This window comes from Macrobrachium nipponense, chromosome 5 (genome assembly GCF_015104395.2).
Source record: "Macrobrachium nipponense isolate FS-2020 chromosome 5, ASM1510439v2, whole genome shotgun sequence".
In the NCBI taxonomy this organism is placed as follows: Eukaryota; Metazoa; Arthropoda; class Malacostraca; order Decapoda; family Palaemonidae; genus Macrobrachium; species Macrobrachium nipponense.
The window spans coordinates 22,183,817-22,208,028 of NC_061107.1; the positions used below are offsets into that span (position 1 = coordinate 22,183,817).

General features: G+C 35.9%; 1 protein-coding gene across 15 annotated transcripts in view; it reads left to right on the forward strand.

Moving 5' to 3' along the window:
* The window catches only part of LOC135215250 (uncharacterized), a 654,605-nt gene that overhangs the window by 611,325 nt on the left and 19,068 nt on the right, over positions 1-24,212 (forward strand). For 14 of the 15 annotated variants that reach the window (XM_064249770.1, XM_064249775.1, XM_064249780.1 and 11 more), the window contains 2 exons: positions 1,615-1,883; positions 8,120-8,328. In XM_064249770.1, coding sequence (XP_064105840.1) covers positions 1,615-1,883; positions 8,120-8,328 — 478 coding nt within the window. The remainder of the gene's footprint in view (positions 1-1,614; positions 1,884-8,119; positions 8,329-24,212) is intronic. The other variant, XM_064249778.1, reaches the window with a different exon arrangement.

The following is a 24,212-nucleotide window of genomic DNA, read 5'->3' on the forward strand; positions in this document are numbered from 1 at the left end:
CTGTTTTGAAGAGGACTTGACAAAGTTCTCGATTTTATTATTTTTGGAGAATGTTTTTGAAAACATTCAGAGGAACAGGTGACCCAGAAGCTTAGAATCCTGTACCCTTCCAAAATTAAAATCTAGTTTAGACATGACCATTAACTTCTTCGTATCAAAGAGCTTCTTTTTGATGTTGTAGATAATTTACTATTAAGTGTTCGTTGCATATCATAAGTGTTTTTATCAATATGGTCAGATGCTGAAGAATTAAGATGATGATGATGATGATTGTGACAAGGTTAGATGTCTTCTGTAAATCTAGAAAACCGAACAGAGATGGAGTGGCACCTTAGAAAACAAGTCAGATATCCTCTAAAGACTAAAGACTTCTTCTTAACTTAATGTGGCTGAAAATGTTTAATTTTAAGGCTGAGAAACGTTTTCCATCTTTCAGATTTTGGTGTTTTAGCTAACCTTTTGCATGTACTTGTTCATGAATGCCCACTTAAATGGGATCGCATATAAATGGCTGGTATTAACAGATTTGATTACTTTTAGCCATACAAGTGGTAGAGTTATGGTATGTAACTTATTATTTATGATTATAATATTTTGCCGGTGTGAACTTTATCGTTTTGTTGAATTTTGATTAAACAGATAGGATATCTAGGTATCTCTGTGAATATTTTCCAGTTATAAAGTCAGTTCCATATTAGTAAACCTAAATTTGTGTGAATTACTTTTGGTATTGAAACTCATACAGTGACATTTATATTTTATTGCTACAGATTCTTCTATTTTATATGAATAAAAGGGTAACAAACTAAAGAAATGAATATCTAGCTAGTTGTGTAGATTTTTCTAAACGGAATTGGTCAATCGTTTATGAGTAAAGTTGAAGGTATCCCACATGAATAAATTTGATTATACATATTAAGAAAAAAATGTAAATGAATTCGCCACGAATATTCAGAAAAAGCTAGGTAAAGTTGCTTGTTCACTACTAATAAAGAAGGATATTAAGATTTAGATGTACAGTGAATAGGAACTTTCACAGAATTCAGAATAATTCTTAAGGCTTTTTTTTGCCAAGGGAAGTTTCAAAGTATAATTAAATCTTAATAAGATTATGGGCTACAAATTATGTTTGAATGCTGAATGTTCAAGTCTAAAATGGTTTACGTAGCATAATCGAAAAACATGTTGATAGTAGGTAAAATACAGCTGCAAATTTGAAGAATTTTTAACTGATTAAATTTATTAGGAAATTATTTGAATTTCCATGATATGGACAGTATGAAAAATAACTGAAGCTGAAAGTGATCAAGGTTAATATATAATAGTTCTTAAAGTTGCCGTGATTATTGTTACGAGATAAGAAAGTCAGACTTAAATCACAGAAATAATTACAAACCAGTTACTTAGTCTATTTCTTATTCCAATAAAATTATAGACATCTTTTCAAAGTTAGCCCTCATAGTCGTACCAAACAATAGCGTGCCATTGAAAAGAAAATATGGCCAGAAATAATGAATCAACAGATAGGAAACAATATTTTCGAAAAACCACCGCCAATATGCCTACTGCTTCGAATGGATTGTGCTCATCTTGCCTTCTTGCCTTTCCAACCAGTTTACCTCAAACGCAGCAAGAGCGAGCGGGTGAGACCTCGAAACACTTCCCAGGACGAGGGCGTCGGAGACATGGATTCCTTCGAGCAGGACGTTTCTCCGCGGCCTCACCAGCGCCGTCTGTCGATGGGCCATCACCCTCAGTCACGACACACCACACCCCAGCGTCTTACAGTTGAGCCTGAGAATGGTAACTTTGGTATCTCAACCTCCGACCTTAGCTTGGACTCCAATAGCTCCTGTAACCCCAGCTACAAATATGGTAACCAGGTAGGATAAATCGAGAACTCGGTACTGTTCTCAAAAAATAACAGCCCCTCTCACACCACCAGGAGGGAGAGTTCCTTAAATCAAACAGACAAAAAGAAATTATCATTAAAAAAAAGTTTCAGTGTCGTAAGTAGTAGCTGATAGGCGCTCGTTCCAGACACTCAAAAAGAGAACAAAAGAAATCCGAACTTCCAAAAGACATCTCTCTGGCGTCGAAGTAGCTAAGGATGGAGGCCCTTTTTATATTAATGCTGTTTGCCGTGATTACGGTTCAGAAATGACCACAAAAAATAATAATAAGTACCCGCGCATCACTGGTACGACCTCGTGACGTCACTAGCGCTGATCAGCATCATTTTTCACGTTCCGAAAACCTACTGGGTAGTAGGATGTAGGGGAATACCTGCATGGTTTCTGCTCCTTTCTCCTGGGGTGCTAAGAGCCACTCCTAATACAAAAAGATACACAGGAAGACTACACGTCAGAAAATTCAATTTTTCAAAGTAGAGCTTCAGGAAAATTAGAATGCCATTTACCTTCCAAAACCAATAGGTTTAACCTTACCTGTTATGAATGAGATTTATCTCCTGAACTGCAGCTCAAAATATGACCATTGGCCGAAATACTTCAAGCAGAATTATTCAAAGACACTGATATTTTAGGAGTGCCTATAGCCCTCACATTTGTCACCGTCTTACCGTCTTCCCTTTCGTCCCATCAAAGCATCTCTCTCTCTCTCTCTCTCTCTCTCTCTCTCTCTCTCTCTCTCTCTCTCTAATATTATCTTCTGATTTCTGACAAATTTTCCATTCCCTGATCAGCCCCTTTTAAGTTTGATAATTTGCCAATGTATTGCTCCATATCTCATACCAGCTGCTTTCCTGCAGCTGATGACAAAATACCCCACATCGCGTTGGTGACGTCATTCGGTCTACCCGCTACTGAATGTTATACACTGAATTTTTTGAGTGGCAACCATGAAGCAAGGAAGCCTATTTTATTTTTTTTTTTTCCTTTTTTGAAAAGGATACAGTTTTTGGCAGAGATGTGATCTGTATGTCTTAACCTTGACTTTGTGATATCTCCCGTCCCCCAAAAAACAACCCCAACCCCTGCCCCGCCCCCAGCTGTCTTTCAAAAAATCATGTCCTGTTCTTGTTGCTCTGGGTAAATTGAAGGGCACCACGAAAGCACTGTTCAAAATACCTAACTTGATTGTTGTACTCTATAGTAATGTTAACGATGGCTACTTCTCGCTAGTTTCACAAAGTGCATATATATATATATATATATATATATATATATATATATATATATATATATATATATATATATATATAATGTACTTCACACAAATACTTCAAATAGATAATTTCGTAGCAAATAAGAATAGCTAGATAATGAAACTCGCACTATTCCTTGAAAAGTATAGTAGAATCACTATCGCATCTAAAGATATGGTGTAAAAACTTTCTATGCTGTGGTAAATACAGCTTAGTAATTTTATGTTATCCTCTCTCTCTCTCTCTCTCTCTCTCTCTCTCTCTCTCTCTGTTGTTTTTGTAAGTAATATCGAGGCAGAAGATTTTTAGTCCTCATCAAAAATTAAGTACAATTCATAAACCTGAACATGATAGCTGCCTGATAAAGAACCAACGATATTAATTTATGTTTACATTTTATTTTATTACCTGCGACTTATTTGCGGCCTGTTTGATATGTAAGTTTTAAAGATGGAAGCTTATTCGTAGCTTGTTTCAAAGTTTTGGAAATCACTCCGGTTTTCTCAGTCAGAAGGAAAACAAGTCCAGAAAAAAGTATTTATATACATGCAGCTTTCTTCGTGGAATCAACCTTATTGGCAATATTTAAAATATTTACCTTATGATCCCAGTTGGGAAAGCAAAGATGACCTGGCATTACGTTTGGAAAGTAAAAACAGTTGATTTCGTGTTATAAAGCCAGGCTTTATTTCGCAGATTATAACAAAGGTTTTTATCGGTGTTTGAAAAGGCTACCTAAAGTTTCGAAGATGAAACCGTTCGGGCAAAATTGAATAATTGACATGTACAGTAGTAGGCCATGTTTTCAAAATTTTACAATGCATTGTATTTTATAGCAATTCAGTCAAATCAAACCATACAAAGAATTTGTCAGGCGTGTTGAAGAATTACTGGCATTAGGGCAAAAAAACAATGGATATTATATTTGAAAAATATTTAAAACATTTGACAGCTAAGCTGAACTTTGCTATCGCATTTATGGCGCTTTATTTCTTTTCAAATAAATGCAGAAAAAAATATGATAGTAGTTTCTATGTCAGTCCTTTATCTTCTTATGTAACCATTACAGGTTATTAGTATCTTTTGTTATCGTCTCTCATTAACCGTACAATTGTTAATTTGGAAGTGTTTGAATATTCATTCAAACATTGATGAATTCATTGAACGTTATGCTAATAGTAGATGTACCCAGACTTAAATATACCTGACTGTAGATTTTTTTCTGCATCGAACTCCAAAAAGTAATTCAGTCACATTTTACGAAACTAACTGATTTTGTGTTGAAATAGTAATCCGGAAACAAGTCATTTTTTAAAGAATTTGATTGTATGTGAGTGAGCTCAGTATAAAGCAGATGCTGGCCTTTAAATACGAGAAAATCAAATAGTATTATTATTAAACGACGTTGGTCCTTGAGAGAAAGTAAATTGTCGTATTCAGGACAACATGTCTGTCCCTGAACAAGGTTGACTCATTACAATTATGTTAAACGTTTTCCTCGTCTTTTAGTTCCCTTCTCCTTTCATATTCCCTTCTTTTTTCTTTATTATTGCCGTGGCTACTTCATTCAAAAAATGAAAAGTTTGCCTTCTTATTTTTGGTACCATGTACTCATTAATGTTTGTCATTCTATTTATATACGAGCTCTGTCAGTCAAGTCTCCCTCAGAATGAAAAGTCATAAATGCGTTAATTGCACGATAATGGGCTATTGTTCTCTTGACTTTATTTAACATAGATTTCATAATACTTTTTACCCATTAGGACACTATGAATAATAGAAAACATTGTTGTGTCAGGAATCTCAGGTCATTAACTATTTTCGTTTTTTATTTAATAACTGTTTGTTTATATCTGTAATTTTCACAGTCAATTTTTAGGTTTTTCGAAGCCTTCTTGTATAATATAAAGCCATTTCCAGTTCTTATTCAAACATTTTGGTATTCCTTTTTATTATTCGCCGTCTTTTCAGTATTAAGCAGAATTGTTAACTTTCTTTTTTCTGGCCCGCTAAAGGTTAGACAATATTGTATAAAATAAATGTATGCAGTTTTTTTAACTGGCATATCACCCAAGTGTTTTCTAAGATTATGAAAAAATATTCAATAGCAAATTATTACAGATAATTTCAAATTGAGCCATATAAGAAGGAAACTTGATCTTATTCGGCATTAATACTTATTCCTCATCTTAAGGTATCTTATACTAATAAGAAATGTTGATTAAAATTATCACTTGTTAGAAGCCTCGAGTATTAAAATATTAGTTATGATATAGACAAGTAGCATCTGTAGTTTAAAACTTGCCATTTTCCATAAAATTAAACTTAGTAGGATCATAGTTTGTAAACATATCACCGTAGAACGTTGCTTGGAATATCACTGCATCCTTGCCATAAGAATAAATCTTTCTATCTTTCTTGTCTACATATTATTTTTGATCGTGCTCCTTTTATCTTTATTTTTTTTTTTTCAAGATAAAACATGCTAAATTTAATAACCCACAGTCGTGTTTGTTCTAAACCGAATGACTTTTTCCTAATTTTCTAGTTTGAAACTAGTTTTGAAAGTGCCTGAAAACATCGGATTTTGCGCCGTATTAAAAAAAATAACGGGTCATTTGTTGGCGAAAACCGTATGCACGCTCGTGCGGTATATTGTATAATATAATTTATCCTTGTATAAATTTCTCAAGGAAGAAATATCTGCCGGCTGTAGTGACTAAGGGAGATAAAATGGTTTTATTATTTTAACTCCTACTATACATACTTCTTTCCAAAACTGCGAACAACTATCATATACGTGTTCGTTATTACATATTAGACATACGGATATCTGTGTTCTTTTTCAATTACATACTCGTGTGTAAATATGTGTCTGACAAGTGTATATATGAGCGTTTGTTTGTACTTGTGTGCAGTATAAATCGACATCCGTAGACACAAACATTTATACTACATTTACGGAAAGAAAAAAATACACCTTTCTAAGCTTAATTTTCCCAATCCATAAAACATATATTACACGCATGCCCGTAAATATTTGAAAACTTGTACGTGTATTTTCCATACGAAAACAAATCTACATTTGATTTGATAACCAAATGGTAATTTATTTGGTAGGAATTACCCATAAAATCAGAAATTCCATAATTGTTTTGTTTTTATTTATTTATTTATTTTTTTATGTTCTGATGTGATTCGTAAACTTTCCCTTTTTAACAAAATTCATTACCAGTCTTTATTTATTGTACTGGCAACATTCACATCATAAACATGTAACCCCTAATACTCGTCACGAAATACCTTTCTCAACCTATTAAACTGATAAAAAGCACCCGGTCTCACATAATACAATCTACAATGATTCATTATAGTAGGTTGGCATGCAAGCAAGCGCGCATGTAAGTATATAATTGTGTGTGTGTGTGTGTGACGGCATGTGGTTTCATACATATTAGTACACATTATATCAATAGCAGTCATTATAGGTGGTGTGTGTAAGGCCACATTTTTGTTTCGATAGGTAGCAAAATGTATTGGATTCTGCTACTAAATTCATATTCCCTATGGTAACTTCAGGATATACTTTTAAGGAAATGAGAGTCAGTGAGTTGGGTGAATTTCCAGCATACACGATGTGAATACTTATATTATTTGACTGAGCAGCATCTCAAGTTCTAGCAGCTGTAACTGACCACTGTTTAGCATTTTTTAGATTGAACTATCGCCTAAAATTTCCCATTACAGTTGACTCCAACAGGAAAGTTTCAGTTTCAACTGATCACCGTCAATTATCAATCTTAATTGTGCGCTTACTGAAATTTCAAGAGTCTGATTGCTATAAAAAATTGGGTTGTTTTAGCGGATCAGCATTAGAAGCATAAACTGTCTTCACAGACTTCGTTGTGAACTTGATTTTGCCAAATCTGAAAATTGGCCTGTTTAAACTGACACTTGTGAAATTTTCGAATGAAGTCCAGATGAACATGGTATGTATGGCTGAGCCCCATACCATATATGAAAGGTTTCTACAAGATTTTCATATATCATATTTCTTGATTATTAATTTTTTAGTAGAACACAACGTAAAACAGAAAATAGGGGATGAGTTCCATTTTTTTTATTATGTAAGAAAGAAACACTTGGCAAAGAAAATAGAACACCATCAAAATATCTTGCTAGTTTTCAATACTTTCGTATGTATGTATGTATGTATGTTATGTATGGTGATGTATGTATGTATGTATGTATGTATGTATACTTAAACAGTTCACATAAACTATAGTAAAACAAGGAATCAAATTCTGTCAAAACAAATCTTATATTTTTTCCTTGGTTTCCCTTATAAAGAAACCGCCTAGGTAGTACGTTCTTTCTTTCCCTTAATTACAATTAGATACCAAAAGAAAAAAAAAATGCATAAATAAGTGATCGTGCCTTATTTTTTCCATTTAATAGTTTTATAATATAATTAACACATCTAGTTTTAATATTGCACTAACGTCCTGGAAAATATCTTTTTCTAATCTTTTTGAATAAACAGTCTTAATTAAATGATATACAGGTATTAAATTAACCACTTGAAACTTTGTGATGCCCATTAAATACTCAGAACTTTGTTGCATGCCCACGCTCTTCCGCTGTGTGTGTGTGTCCGTGAGCTGTTGTGTTTGCATCGATGTTACATAGTGTCTAGTCCTTTAGAATATAGATCGCATCCTGCACCCTGACGAACATTTTTTCAAAAATTGAAGTTCAACGACGTGATTTTTGTACAAGCCCGGAACGCAAAACGCTTCAATTTTTTTTTATCATTTTTGCCTACAAGGAGTAGAACCTGCCATGGCTGAGCACACAACGCCTGAATGCTTACTGTAATTCCATGACATTTCCGCCACTTTCGTAGGATACGACCCCCCGAGGCATTCTCTAGATGGTGCTTATCTCTTTCAGGTCTCCTACGCAGGCGGCTACTACGGCTACCCGGTGAGCCAGGGCTACCCAGCGTCAGATCGGCAGAGCAGGAGGATGCATTTGGTGGTTCCACGGGGCAGCAGTGGCGGCGAAGAAAGCCTGGGAGTCCAGAGAGAAAAGGTGGATAGGAAGACTTCCCTTCCTAATGCATTAGACTCCCAAGGTGGCAGTGGCGAATTCAAGACCAGGTAATTCCCTCACTCCTCGGTGGTTTGTTTGTTTGGCTCTCTTCTCTGTCTGTCAGGCTCGGGACATTTCACGTTCACTTCCACGGGAACTGGATGTTGTCAGTTTCCAGCTTCTTCCAGTGCCTCTGTCTTTCCATGCTAGTCAAATTAATAACTAGTGTCTCTTTGTCATATTCGTTTAGCTTGCGCTACATGACTGCTTTCCTCTTTGTCATCAGCTTATTCATTGTTTTTTTAATTTGTTTTTTGCTTTTGCCTTCTTTAACACTGTAAATATTTCTTTGATAATTCATTGGATTCTTCTTATAACTTTTAGCCAATTTTCTTTTTAACATTTCTAAGCTGGCAACCCTAAACACGTGCTTTTTAACTTGATGACATCAATCAATAATCCCTAGCATTTTAGGTCCATGTTCTCACAGAAAGTTTTATCAGTATCCTGACACTCAAACTTCAGCAACAACTGGGCGATGCTCAGCGACAGAGGAAACACTTAGGACCCTGGTTTCATGCCATGTATTGTGTTCTGTGAAATAATAACACTACCTCATTACAGACACACTACTGAATATGGCTCTTCTACAGTTACTGAACTTAATTTTTAATTTTTTCCCCTGCCAATACCAATGACACCTATGATATGTGAACGCTTATGTAAAACAATGTATAGATTCTTTGTAATAACTGTAATCTTCACTCTATATGAAAAATATAAATTCACACATAATCCTATACATTCATTGTTGAAGAAGTATTTTTCAGTTTCGTTGTATTGACACTTAATTTATCACATATATAGTCATGCATGTGATAATCCAAAGACAACATTATCAAGAGTCGAGAAAGAGAAAAATGAAATTTTTTCCATAAAAGGTAAATGCTGTATGTACTACTGTAGGTATCTGATTATTATCCGTGTCAAATTAGGCATACTGTATTTTGTTAACTTTCAAAATCGACATTTGAAAGCTGTCGGTTAATCAATAAAAGGAAATTCATAGAATGATTACTTTAGATAGCGCTGGATGTTCCTGAGTCAGACATCATTACTTCTTTCTGGTTTATTGGGCCTAATACTTTATATACATTAAGCTTCCCTCTAAAGTTGCTTAATGCATGAATCATACGTGTGGTTACAGTTTTATAATCATATGTATGATTTTGCCACAGAATTCGTGGTTGCCCAGTATTTTAGCTTCCAACGCAATTTTGAAGTAATTCTGGGTATAATGACAGTTGTTCTTGTTTACAATGAGGTCATAGGTATAACTTGTCTGTGAGTCAGCAGAGCTTCCCCCCCCCGCCCCCATGTAATTTGTTCCGTAGTTTAGAATCGGTATAGGGAAGGTGAACTGTAGGAAGTTTTTCGTCCCTCCGGGAATTGTACTTATTTTTACAGAATTTTTCTTACATACAGAATATCCGCTAGATCATGTTTTCAAATTTTAGAAAATTTTTGAGCCAGGATTAAATGCTGAAAAAATGTTGATCCCTGGACCACACAGTATACAAGTGAACATCTGTGCAATGGATTAAAGGTTTACGCTTACAAAATTGTTGTCAGCATGTTTGTATATTTATGTATTTACTTATTTATATATAACTGGAAAGGGAATTAGCTTCCTCTTTAATCAGTCTTTACTGACCAGGCAGAACTAGTCCTTATGATTGGATTCTTTTCATCTAAATGCATTCTGGATTGTGGGTATCATCTATAATGAGCGGTTGTTGGTCTGTTAGCAAGATTATTTCATTCTTGCAGTCTGACTGTTTCGTTATTTCCTCCACTACTCTCTGGATGAATACTACATATGAAGTTACTGCATTTATCACTTCCTATTCTGCATCTGTAAAATTAACTACTCTAAGAGAATAAACTAGATTGTTGACTACCTGGGTTGACATGTCTTAAAGTTCGTGGCATTTGCTTCATTTAATTTTAAATGAATTGAAAATGATTAGATCCATTTGCTGTTTTAAAAGTAGTGGCGTGTTTTTTGTCTGGATGTTTAGCAGTACGATATTTTTCCACTTTATTTAATGTCATTGCTTATCGTATTGGAAAGTATTAAATTTCGCTTCACGTGTTAGGTAAATATCACCTCCTTCCTTATTGTTTACAATTCTTTCTCCGAGATTCTAATAAAGAAGTCGCCATTGTTAGAGATAGCGGTGTGTATATGATAAGTCCAGGTGTGTGTTTTTGTGAGGATTTAATTTGGATAATGTATTACATATTATAAACTATTCCTTCGTCTGTTTTATTAATATAGTCTTGCCTACTACTGTTCGTTGAAGTCTTTTTCGTCCTTAATAATGTATTGTTTTTTTAACAGAACAGTTTCATACGAAAAATACTACCTCATTCTATTGCCGGATACAATTACCATCTTAACGTCCTCCAGGCTACAACCCCATTATTTCGCGGTAGACCTCTCGTTTTTATTTACCTTTTTTTCCGGGGCCAGAATTCGACTGGACATTTTATTTTTCATTCCTAATAGCGCACATAACGCAGAAAATAGCATAGGAACCTACTTGACGTTCCTGGAGAGCCTTCGTTAGGAATTTACCTCAGTATGAGAACTGCGGCCATAGCTTGACTAAATAAAGAAAAAAAGTGAGGCTAGGATCATGAAAAACTGGTTAACTTGTTAGGTGACACTTTGATTTATAAAAACTATGAAGGAAATGACCTGGAAAGTAATAATTTCAATCTTCAAAAGAATGGTTGAAAATGAATGACGAATCTTACAAAAGATAATGAAGCGTGGATGAAGTGAATGAGAATGACCTGACCGTTTAGACAATGAAAATAAGATTTACATTCCACCATAAACATCAGACAAATATTAAGCCAAGCAAAGCTCAGTGTTCATAAGAATACGTGCAAATAGCCCAAATTTTAGCAAAGCATGAAGCACATCCAATAAACTTCTTATATAGTGAAATTCCTAAGAACTCAAAGATGTTATTTAGATTTGTTAAAGAATCATCAAAATAATATGATAGCCATATACCAAATTTCACTGGGGTCTTCGCTCTGTGTCTTTTCATCTAAATGACACTGATTGCATCTATACATTAAGCACTTGTGTAAAGCAAAATCGTTAAAGATCAAAGCGTGATTAATTAATTTTATTAGAATTACATGGTAATCCTACATATAGTTGTACAGAACTCAGTTTTGTGAAACCTTTGAGACCTATTTGTAACTTCAAGTGGAATGGCCGTGAGAGTGTGACGGTCACAAAGTTAAAATTTCATACAGTACCATGCTCACATGGAAATAATTCAGCTACTGCACAAAAAGATCCTGCTAGGCAATGATCATTACGTATTTTTAAGAATGATCAACTTGCTGTAGGCATACCATCCTTATATTGAAATTTTCATTAGAAACACAACCTTGTCGGTCCTCTAGTACATCTTGGAAACCGGCTGTGCATACTTTCTTGAACTGAAAGGGAATCTAAGGATTATAAGCATCTGGACCTTCACCCTGAAATGCTGAAAGTCTAGAAATGGTAAAAGCCGGAATTTAATGAAGAGGGGTTTCAAGTACACTAACTACAAAGCAGTTTGCCTGGTAGCAGGTCTGACTAACCATACCATATGTCCTCCAGCTGATCAACAGAGTAGGCAAATATTATTTGTTTTATTACCGAGAAGCTGTGAAGAAATTATGGTATGATATTCCTTATCTTGCATTTTAATAATTGGAATATTCAGAAGTTGGTTTTTTTTTCATGTAATAGACACTCATGAGTCACATTTATTAAATGATTACTTTAGATTATTTGTTTTGCCATGTAATTGTCGTCTTGCACAGTTTATTCTTTGCATTTCTGTCATTTTCTTCCTTGGCTGCTTTCCTTATTAGAACACTAGGAGTTGACACATTCTGTTTTTCTTATTGTCGGCTTCTTGGCTAAATAATAATAATAATAATAATAATAATAATAATAATAATAATAATAATAATAATAATAATAATAAGTACAGAAAAATATGTCTGAAACGGATTAGCAACCCTAATGAATGTCTTGGGATTATCATAGTAAAACAAGAAGGGGCTTCCAGTCGTGCAGTAATCCGTTGATTGGCCAGCTAATAATCAAGTATGGACGGACATTCTTTCGTTAAGTTCAAAGCACGGGTGAACAACAAAAGTACACTTTCTTGGGCAGTAAATCAGTACAATCAAGTGACCCTCAAAGTCTTAAACAGTGATAGTAAAGGGAAGGGAGTTGCTTGTAGGTCATAGAATCTTCTCTACAACATACAGCATTATTCCCTGTCAAGTATTGTGGTTAGACACCTGAGTCCCATAATTCAATGAATGTTTTTAAAAGATAATATTGTAACGAGGCATCAAGTAAGAGGCAGTCAAAGTGTATTCTGATTTATTGATACAAAATCCCTGTCATGTCAAGAACTCTTGCGAGCAAAATGTAGCATTTGACAGTAGGGAAAAACAGAGAGAAGTCTGTATACAGCCAGATGAGTTTTCTCACACCGGAAAAATGGTTAACAATTCCATATACTAATTAGAAAGAGAGTTCAATACGTATGGTTTGAAAACTTGCAACGTCTGACAAGTGTTAGTAATTACAGTTCTAAAAATGTAATAAAGTAGCTTCTGGAGAATGCGTAAAAGATCACTTGAATCAGGAGCGTTGGATCTGTGTTTCTTGAGAGTATTTACTGTGATGCATAGATTTTTGTTTTGAAGCGAGGATACCCAGAGGGTCCTGGCGAGGACCTATATTCCTACCTAACACCACCACCAACCGACCCCACCCTTCCCCCCCCAAAAAGTAGGCCTAGGGGAGTGGTTTGCAGTGTGTGGGATGTTGGCTGGTTTTAATCTGTTGGTGAAGACACAGATGATCCTCCTGTCCACTGTCAGCTGGTCCGTTTTTTTTCCTATGTTGCTGTATGCGGTGTGGTCCTGAGTAGGCTGGAGAGAGGAGGTGCTTGTATGCGTCTGTTCTTATAAACGCATACTTTGCTCTTTTGAGGTCTGTGGGGGCTTATTCTTTCCTTGCTACGTCGTATGTTGTCTTCGCCAGCATGATGTTTTACAGTGCTCTATGGAGATCTGGAAGAGTCACGGGCTCTGTCGTGTTTTGAAAAATGTCTGCCAGTATTGCCAATGCTTGTCCGTAGAGTGATTCTGCCAGTGATGCATTGAATGCTTCATGCGGAACTGTTGTTAGTCCCAGCAAGACCCATGGTAATTCCTTTCTCCAACTCCTGCCTTGATATCTGGCAGTGTGTGCTGATTTAAGGGATCCGTGCAACCACTCCACCATGTCATTTGCTTTTGGGTTGTATGCTTTTGTGTGAGTGAGTTTTGTTCTGAGGCTGGCAGCTTGGGAACTCCATAAGGCAGGGGTGAAGTTGGCTTCTCTATCGCTCATTATGTACTGTGGACTCAGTGCCTGCTGACCCAGCCCATTAATGCTCTCGCACAGCTCTCTATTGTCTACTGTCTTACTGGTATTGCTTCTGGCCTTTTGGTTTTCCAGCTGATGACTGTGGAGAGATACCTGTACCCATCAGAGTGGGGCAAGGGTCCCACAGTGTGGATGTGGGACAGTTGTCATTGTGTTGTCTGGAATTCTCTTATCCATGTTTCTATATGCCTTGTCACTTTGGATGTTTGGCATGGGGGGCATTCTCTTGCTCACTTTTTGAAATCTGCCTTCATTCCCCACCAAGTGTACTGCTCCGACAAGGTTCGGGCATTTGATCTGCCCAATGGGTGGGACAGGTTGTGGATAAGGTTGAAGGCTCTCTTTCTCAACCCTACAGTAAGTATGGGTAAGGTGTCTGGTACTCTTCTCACAGGCCAAGGTCCTCTTTCTGTTGTTTATAGATAGGTCACTGCATGTGAGGACAGGGTTCTCCCACATAAATCACTGCAGGTCCATGTCATCCTTCTGAGCCAATGCTATTTCTGGATATGGTATCCCAATCTGGACAAGGTTGATGGAGTTTTGGGAAAGGGCATCTGCCACATTGTTGGAAGAGCCCTTTAAGTGTCTGATGGTGCAGAGGTGGTCGGCTATCGACGATAGGTGACACTTCTGTCTTGCTGACCACCTGTCTCCACTTTGGTGAAGGCATGTATCAACGGTTGGTGGTCCATCTGCACCACAAATTGTCATCCTTTTAGCATTTGTCGGAAATGGCAGATGGCTCTTTGGAATGCCAGTAACATTTGGTCGAAAGTGAAGTACATTTGTTCAGCTGGGGGTAACTTCTTGCTGAATGCCAACGGTGATGACCATAATCTGTGTCTGGTTCGAGTAATGCGCCCATTGCTGTGCTATTCACATCCATTGATTGGTTGAGGGACCTATTAGGTAAAGGGAAGATTAGTGTGGCAGAAGAGGTGATTACTTTTTTGGTTAGCAAGAAAGCTTTGTTTTGTTTTCCATACCAACATAATGTTTTAGGTTTTTCTTTCAAGCAATCATATATTGGAGCCATTATTTCAGCAAGGTTATCTAGGAAACAGTTTTAATAGTTAATCATTCCCATGAATTCTTGGGCTGCTTTGATTGTTGTCAGCTTTGGGAACGGGAAGCCGGTGATTGCTTTAAACTTCGTCGGGCAGGGGTTGACGCCTTAGGAGCTTATCTGGTGGCCCAGAAATTCTAATGGTTTTGCCCATTTTCTTTGAGTATTTGCAAGACCTGTCTGGCGTCTTTCATGTGTTGTTTGATGTTGGGGCTGTGTATAAGTATGTCATTGTAGATGATACAGAAGGGTAGGTTGCTTGGACTTTTCTCCCTCCTTCATGGGAATGCTGAAGCAGCTGTAGTTGAAGGTATACATGCCTAAGGGGGTGATTGTGGCTGTTATTTCTATGTCCTCCTTTGTGCCCAGGACTTTGTAGTATTCCTTCAGCAGGTTGATCTTTGTAATATTATGCTGCCCTCCATCTGGTTTGCTATGTCGGCAATGTTTGGCACTGGGTACCTGCCAGGTACTATCTCAGGCCCGTACCCAGAGTTTTTTTAGGGGGGGTCGTTTTCCTCAAAACTGGACCTTTTCTACAAATGTCATTGCATATATAGGTAGTATGTGCAAGATGAAATACTTGAAAAAGTTATTTTAGTTATATTAAGAAGAAAAATTGGGTACCTATGTGGTCTATGCCCTTCTACCTGACTGGATGTTATTCAAAGTACTAGCTTTTGTTGACAGAATTTTACTTATAATGTTGAAAGTTTGCATTGAAATTCAAGATTATTTCTTCAGTTTTATTGATTGATTCATTTATTATATTAACAATATCATGGATATTACTTTTTTTGTTATAGTTTGACTCAACAAAAAACAATAATTATATATTACTTTGTAAGTACTGTTCAATGAAAAGGATAGTCACAGAAAATATGGACTTCCAGAAATTTTTTTGGGGGTGGGCTCCTTCGACCCCCTCCCCCCCTCCCCCCTCGGTACAGGCCTATATAATCTTGACGTAGAGCCTCCAGTAGTTACTACATGGTCACCATGAACTGTCAGGATTGGGTACCATGTGGAGGGGAGGTGGCCAGGGCTGGAGACTGGTATATTCCTGCTCATTCCATATCCAGGAAAACTTGTTTGCCATGGGCAAGTTTCTATGGAGCCAAAATCTGAAACGGGTGTGTACTTGGGGACTTCTGGTGACTGCTTTGCTGGACATGTTGCATTGCGGGTTTGGTCGTACATGCTGCAGGTTGGGAGGTGACTTATCTCTGATTCTGGAGTTGGAATGAGTGGGACTAAGGGGGCAGGTTGTGTGATCAGCTACCTTTTTACTACATCCACCAGCATGCTCTGGGCTTTTAGGAAGAGTACTCATAAAATTGCAATTGTAATGTCTGCTGTGATGAACGACCAGTTGTACTACTTCCACCAAATGACATATTCATGATCCGTTTCCTGTATATTTTCAGCGGGGCTCTGCTGGCAGTGGAAACTTGTAGTGGTGGGAGCTGGATTGAGGTGTTCATATGGTTTGGCTGGCACAAGCGACATTCATATGCCGTCTGTGATGAAAAAACACCTGGAATCTTTTTGCCAGTGCCTGGAAGAAAGACAGCATAAATCAGGCACGGTTTTTCTTACGGGGCAACTGGTCTGCCTACCAATGACGCTTTGTTTGTTGGCTCTTAGTTTGTTTAGGAACAGCCATTTTCCGTCCTTTTCCCATTCTGTTTTGAATTTTATGGTTGGAACTAGTGAATTTAGTTGATTGAAAAATTCGCTTAAATTTCCCCAGCTTTCATCCCTGTAAGTAAAAATATCATCTCTGTATCTAAGTCAGATCATATTGCAGGGTTTGATAGATGATAAAATTTATGGTCGCTGCTGTGACCATTTTGCATGTTTTTCATATTTTCAGGTTTTGTTCCCAAACCTACATTTCTTCTGTTTTGGGCTTATACTAGGGTTTGTTTTTCCACGAAAAGCTCCGTTAGCAGTGTATTGGGGCGGCAGGGCCCTCTGGATTGGTATCCATTGCTGTGTTGGTCTGCTGCTGTGGCTGTGGGGCAGTTACTGCTGTGGGTGGTTGTGTAGGATCTGTCAAATTGTGGGCCAGCTGGACAGTGCCGACCATCTTCAGAAACTCATCAAGGTCCATGGACGATGCATTGGTGATGGTCACGAGTGTTTGACAGGGTGAATTTGTGAGTAGGACTCCTCTCACAAGGTTCAATGTAGTCTTTGGACTGCCATCTGTTGCAGGGATCGTAACTAGTTGCTGCAGTTGCTTGTAGATGTAGGCAGCTGCTGGTCTCCTATTGCTGCCCCACATTGTCAAGAAACTTCTTTGCTTTCAGGGCAGGCGTGATGTTGAAGGACGATCTTAGTTGGTCCTTCGGAGCTTTGTAGGTGACAGTGATCTTTTGGTCAGCAAGCCATTCCGCAATTTGTTCAAAGACTTCGTCTGGCAGGAACTCAAGGATGACATTGGCTTTGTGGGATGTGAAGGAGATTTCCTTGGAATTGAAGATGGTCTCTGCTCCAAAGAACCAGGCCTCTGGTTGTGGGTCATGAAGTGTGACAGGCAGATGCTTGCTGCTGCTGCTGCCTTATCACTGGAAGGCAGTGTTGGTCGTCTTCGGGGTCATCAACTTAATAAGGTGACGAGTAGGAGACATAGTCAAGGTGTATTCTGATTTACTGACACAGAATCCCTGACAGGTGAAGAACTCTTGCAAGTGTAAAAGTAGTATTTGACAATAAGGAGAAACAGAGAGATCACACTATATACAGCCTGATATGCTTTCTCACACCTGAAAAATGGTTAACAATTCTATATCAATACATATGGTTGGAAAGCTTGCAATGTCTGACATACATTAGTAATTACAGTTCTAATCATGAGAGTACTCGGTGTGCCACATAGATTTTTGTTTTGAGGGTCCCAGCGACTGAGCGGGACCTCACGATATCATCATATTTAAACCAGCTTGGAAAGAATTATTGTTTATTCTTAAAATTTAGTTCTGCCTTATCACATGACCTTTGCTTGTAAGAGATCCCTATAGTCCAAAAAAGATTCCAACTAGAGCAAAGAGGAGCATTTAAAAAGAAATTCCAACCATAACAATGAGGAGCATCTAGGAAAAGCTCACCATGAGTCAATGCATATTGTCCTTGAGTAATCATGACAGAAATTGCTTTCTTAGATCTAAAGAATACCTTATAAACCTGGCAGCAATCATGTCCTTTTGTTGAGGGCAGTTGCGTTATTCAGACTGCCATGGTGGACCATCGTTTAAGAATGAGTTCAGTATGATTATTTTGCTTGGGTGGTGGCACTATGATCTGCAGAAAGACCCAAAACCTATTAATATGCACGAAACAATCGGAATGAAGGAGTCCTCAACTTTAAGTTCAGAAATAACGGCTAGGAATTTTCCATATCTTAAATATATGGAGACTATTAATGCAAATTACCACGTTGAAACAGAAGGAATCCAATAACTTGTAAACTTACATCATATTAACAAATGAGAAACAGTGAAACTGCCACAGAATATAAAAAATCTTGGAAGTGTCATTTTCACCTGTTGACAAAAATTCTTATTAATCTTATGATCACTGGCTATCCTACTGGAGCTCCACTTTGATAAAAACTTACCATCTTGACACAGGATATACAAACCTCATTAGATTATGTACATCCCTCATGAACATCACTTGCTGAAGACAACTACTGATTAGAATGAAATTGAAGATGATGCTAAATAGGGACACTTTGCAACATCAATCTACTGTTATTTCCTTAGGAATAGGAACAAACCCTATAATCTCCACAGCCTCATAGTACTTCTAAAGAACGCGGTGCAGATCCTGGCCCTTCCTCCTGATACAAAATTCCAAGATAGGCCTCGATAATTCTCGCAGCCATGGCTAAATTCTACATGATCAGCACATCAGAACCTCCAGAAGAGTCAGAAGAGCCAGTCATCAGCTACATCCAGAGCATCATAGACACACCTAACCTTAGAGGAAGTGCTACATATGTACACAAAGGCTGATGATGTATGTGGAATTAGTGGAAGCTATAATTAACTCTGAAGAAGGAAACGTCTCTACGGTAACATCTTGCTGTCAGTTCTTGTCAGTATGGGATCCTTGTCAAGTTTACAACTTATGTTTTCTGATCTGCTTAAAGCACATTTTCCCATAATTCAAAGTTTACTCACTGCATACTAATATGTTTATGGTATGGCTCAGCATATACTAAAATCTTTGCAAAAAGGGCCGATAAATAAATACTGTTTATACAGCTTAGTAGATGAACAGTTCTAACAATTCCTCCATAAATCAAGTAACATCTATAAACTTTAAATAAATATCAGTACCTATAAAACATCAACTGCGTAATTATCAGATAGATGAAAAGAAGAAAAGATGAACAAAGCAATCAAGAAAAACCATAGAAGAATAATAGCATAAGGAATTCTGAAATTTCGTCATTAAATAAAGAGAACCCAGTACCTCCACAAAATGCAGAAAATTAAATTCACTTGGACAAGACCAATTAATTTGGGACAAGACCAATTAATTTGGTATTTCTTGTATATCACGTAAAAGGGGGTACCTATAACAATGGTGGTTTTATTACAAGCACCTAAAGCATTGTAAACGTTGGACGAATTAGTCTTCAAACACCAATAAATTAGTGACAGAAAGCTAAGTTTAGAACTACTATAAGCACCGGCACTTTGGGTATATCATCATCATCATCATCATCATCATCAATATTATTGTTATTCAGAAGATATAACCTATTTATATGGAACAAGCCCACAAGAGCCATTGACTTGGAATTCAAGCTTCCAAGAGGAGGTAAAAAAATACAGAAAGAAGAGATCTCACTTATTAAAAACGAAAAAAAAAATGTGTTAATAAATAGATAAAAAATATTTTAAAATGCAAGGAGAATCGTTTAGGGTAGTAATGCATTGCATATTTGCCTGAACTACTGAAGTTCCAATTGCATGACATCCTCTGAAAGGCTGTTTCACAGTCCAAACGGAATGAGGATTATAGGAATTCTGGAATTGACAAGTTCGACAGCGAGGCACATTGTTTGCATATTGGTGCTGCTGTTCCGGGAATCTGGTTGTTCTTGGCAGGTCAAGGGGGATTAGGGATCAGATGTGAATATGAAAGATCTCTTTTAAAATACAGCTTATGAAAAAATGACAAACAAGTTCGTCGACAGTTCAAGTTATAACTGCTACTATTAGGAAAAAGATACCTACCACCACGAGCCACTCTATCTAAAAGAGATAAATCTCTGGTAGAAGCGGACGTCTACACCAGAAAACAGTATTCTAGTAAAGGAAGCATAGACCCCTAATACAGGTTGCATTGATTTTATCACTGTTGTAAATATATGAGGCCTTCAGAACAGTACCTAACTTTCATGCCTCATTTACTGAAACTTTCATTAGATGTTTCTCAAAAGTAAGATGTGAGTCAAAAGGTACACCCTGAATAGTTAAACCTTCAGTCTCATTAAGCAAAATTACATCAACCTGAAGGGTAGGATGAGGTGGAAAATCTAAGTGATCGGCTAATCAATAGTTTCCATTTAACTGGAGTTCAGACTCGTATCCCACTGACTACACCATTCCTTGATCTGATTCATGTCCCGTGAGGCTGAGGGCAGCTTCATTTCTCTTAAGTGGACTTTACTACACCCACAAGTGTTGCATCATCGGCATCCAGAACAATATTGTACCTCATCACTTGTAGATGTTAAAAATAATAGTGGACCAAGAACACTACCCTGTGGAACTCCAAACACAAAAGGTCTTGGTTAACAAAAGTCCACTGCAGCTTGCTGCTACTTATCTAGGAAATTTTGAAGTAATCCTAAAACATATCCATTCACTGTATGATTCTAAAGTTTATAAAAAAAAAGTGCCTAGTGATTTACTAAATCATAAGCAGCAGTGAAATCTATTTGAATTACTCAAGGTTCTCGCGAATGGCATGTCAAGTCTAAAAGTGCATCTCGGGTATCTAAATGCTTCTAATATGCATATTGGCTATCAACTAACAATCCTTTGAATACTACATGCTTATATGGTGGCTTAAAAATACGTTTTTCGGCAATTTTGGAGAGCACAGGGAGATTAGAGATTGGTCTGTACTTACTGCAATCTGCAGATATTCCACTCTTTGGAACAGACACTGTATTACTATTCTTGGCTCATCTGCAAAGATACTACATCAACATAAAATTCTATCGGATCTACTAATAATGAGAGACAGCCCATCAAGAAACTTTAGAAAAAAAACAAAGGGAAGAAACCATCAGGATCTTCTCCACCCCAGCTATCAAAATTATCCAGCATTTTCTTAACATTCCTGGAGCAAAATGCAAATTTTATAAGAATAGATTCAGGAGGACTAGTATCAGGAGTCATAACTAGCCTAGGCCTGTAACTAGTGTCTGATGAATACTTTTGATGGAGAGGGAGAGATTTTTAAAAATACATTTTGAATCTTTGATGAGCATCTAATGAATAGGCCTACCTTGTTGGAGGGGAAATTCATTAGGAATACTTTTCTTTTTCTTTTTTTGGTGCCCAATAAATACCACTGATCAGGACAGGGAAGGAGAGGGTTTTAATGATGCATACGTTTTTTTTTCAATGTCACCGCTCAAATATACTTGACTACTCTGATATCCCGTGCACCAACTTACTCGCGTAGAACATTTTCTGCTCAAAATTACTTTTCCTTTCATTTCCCATAATATAAGCATAAACTCGAGTTAAATCCTGTATATATATATATATATATATATATATATATATATATATATATATATATATATATATATATATACCCTACTCAATGGCAGCGAATAAACAGTCATATATATATATATATATATATATATATATATATATATATATATATATATATATATAATATATATATATATATATATGAGACTGTTTATTCGCTGCCATTGGGTAGGGGGCAGAAATTATATATGGATGATAATTCACGGATTCCATAACACATTCTCTAGTTCAGACTAACAAATGTTATAAAAGTAACAAATTTACTTTTAATAAGGCAGAATGAATGAGGCGATCCAGACTAAACGCACAATCAGAATAGAGTACTTTTATCTTCAAAAGCGAGATGACAACTTCTGATTGAAATTATCTAGGACAAAATTATAGCGAAAATGCTATATAGATACAGTCGATCATAATGCGGGAATGAACTTGTAATGAAATTAAAAACATAGTGCTTAAACATCAGGCCTCCAAAAAAATGGCATGTCAAAAGTAGCCCCGATACAGTAAAGTAATATAAATAAACGTGCAAAAATTGAGCATGAGCTTACTATGAATTCCTCTCATTGTATCTATCTATCTATCTATATACTATATATATATATATATATATATATATATATATATATATATCTATATATATCTATATATAATATATATATATATCTATATATATATATATATATATATATATATATATATAGATATATATATATATATATATATATATATATATATATATATACATACATACATATATATATATAATATATATATATATATATATACCCCTATCTATATATATATCTATATTTATATATAGATATAGATATATATATAGAGAAATGGGTCCAGGAATCCACCAAACATTGTGAAGAATATTTTATTAGGAACGTTTCATACTACTTCAGAGTACATCTTCAGCCTGTAATTATAAATTGTGACAATTTAATTAACGGTAAAATAACACATTAAGACTAAAACATCATTCCCTTCTCTACTTTCACTTAGGGTACTTGTCCTCGTCATTATTTGTTTTAAATGTTTCTATAAATTTTAATTACATATTTCTTAAAGTTTTAGTCTATTGCTTGTTTTAAATGTTCTCTAAGGTTTTTAATTAAACTTATTATCTTAATGTTTTAGTCTTAATGTGTTTATTTTACCGTTAATTAAATTGTCACAATTTATAATTACAGGCTGAAGATGTACTCTGAAGTAGTATGAAACGTTCCTAATAAAATATTCTTCACAATGTTTGGTGGATTCCTGGACCCTTTTTAATGCTCTCATCTGATTGAATATATATATCATATATCTATTATCTAATATATATATATATCTAGATATATCTATCATATATATATATAAAAAGATATAGATATCATAATTATATATATATCTATATATATATCTATATATAGATATATATATATATATATATATATATATATATATATATATATATATATATATCTATCATCTATCTATAAATATAGAATATATATATCTATATATATATATATCATATATATATATGTATCTATATATATATATCTATATATATATATATATATATATATCTATATATATATATATATAGATATATATAGATATATATAATATATATATATATATATATATATATATATATATATATATATATATATATAGTGATAGGATAAGTGGATAAACGATGGAAAGCTGAACGAAAAAGACGACAGCATATCATCAATCCTACGCTCACGCTATGCAGGCAATACTTCCTTTCATTTATCCTTCGGAAGATTTCTGGGACCTATGATTTCCGTGAGAAAACGAATAGTAAAGTCTAGGTCCCAAGCAGCGTCGGTAGTTTTTCCCCCAAACGCTACTTTTATGTCATTTAACGTGAATGATTTGTTGGACATGGCAGCTGGCGCCTTCAGCGTCTATATCTGTAAGATTAAGATTGTCTGCAAAGAAACTTAAAAAGTCCTTTACGACCATGCAGCTTACCCTCAAGATGAATGCTAGTGGTTCCTCAACTTGCTTGGATTCCTTATTTTCCAATAAACATTGACAACAATACGTAAATGTGACGAGACTCGTCAGATTTTTCACGTCAATATAAGAGCTGTAACCACGATTTCACTACAGAGGCAGTAAGACAATGCTAACGAAGAGAAATTCCCTTTGGTCAAACAAGAACTCGTTGGGTGGTGGTCGCCTTTTTCTACGAAATCTATCTAGCAGAGGAGGGGAAACGAAAGTGTTTGTAAAGGTGAAAAACAAATGGTAAAATTAAGGATGTGCCAAAAGCACTCTTCGGGAAACAAGAACAGTAAAAGTAAATAGCCTTTATTTGGGAAGGCGTGAAGTAAATGCAACTGACACTGATGACAAGTTTCTTTCTCACTTATATCCATTACTTTTAGGTATTCCTTTGCCATTATAGTAGCACATGTATTTGTTAACTGGACAAAGCTCAGAGCTCCCTATCCTTTTGAACACTATACAGTGGCACAAGGAATGCCTAACATATGTATGATTTAACAT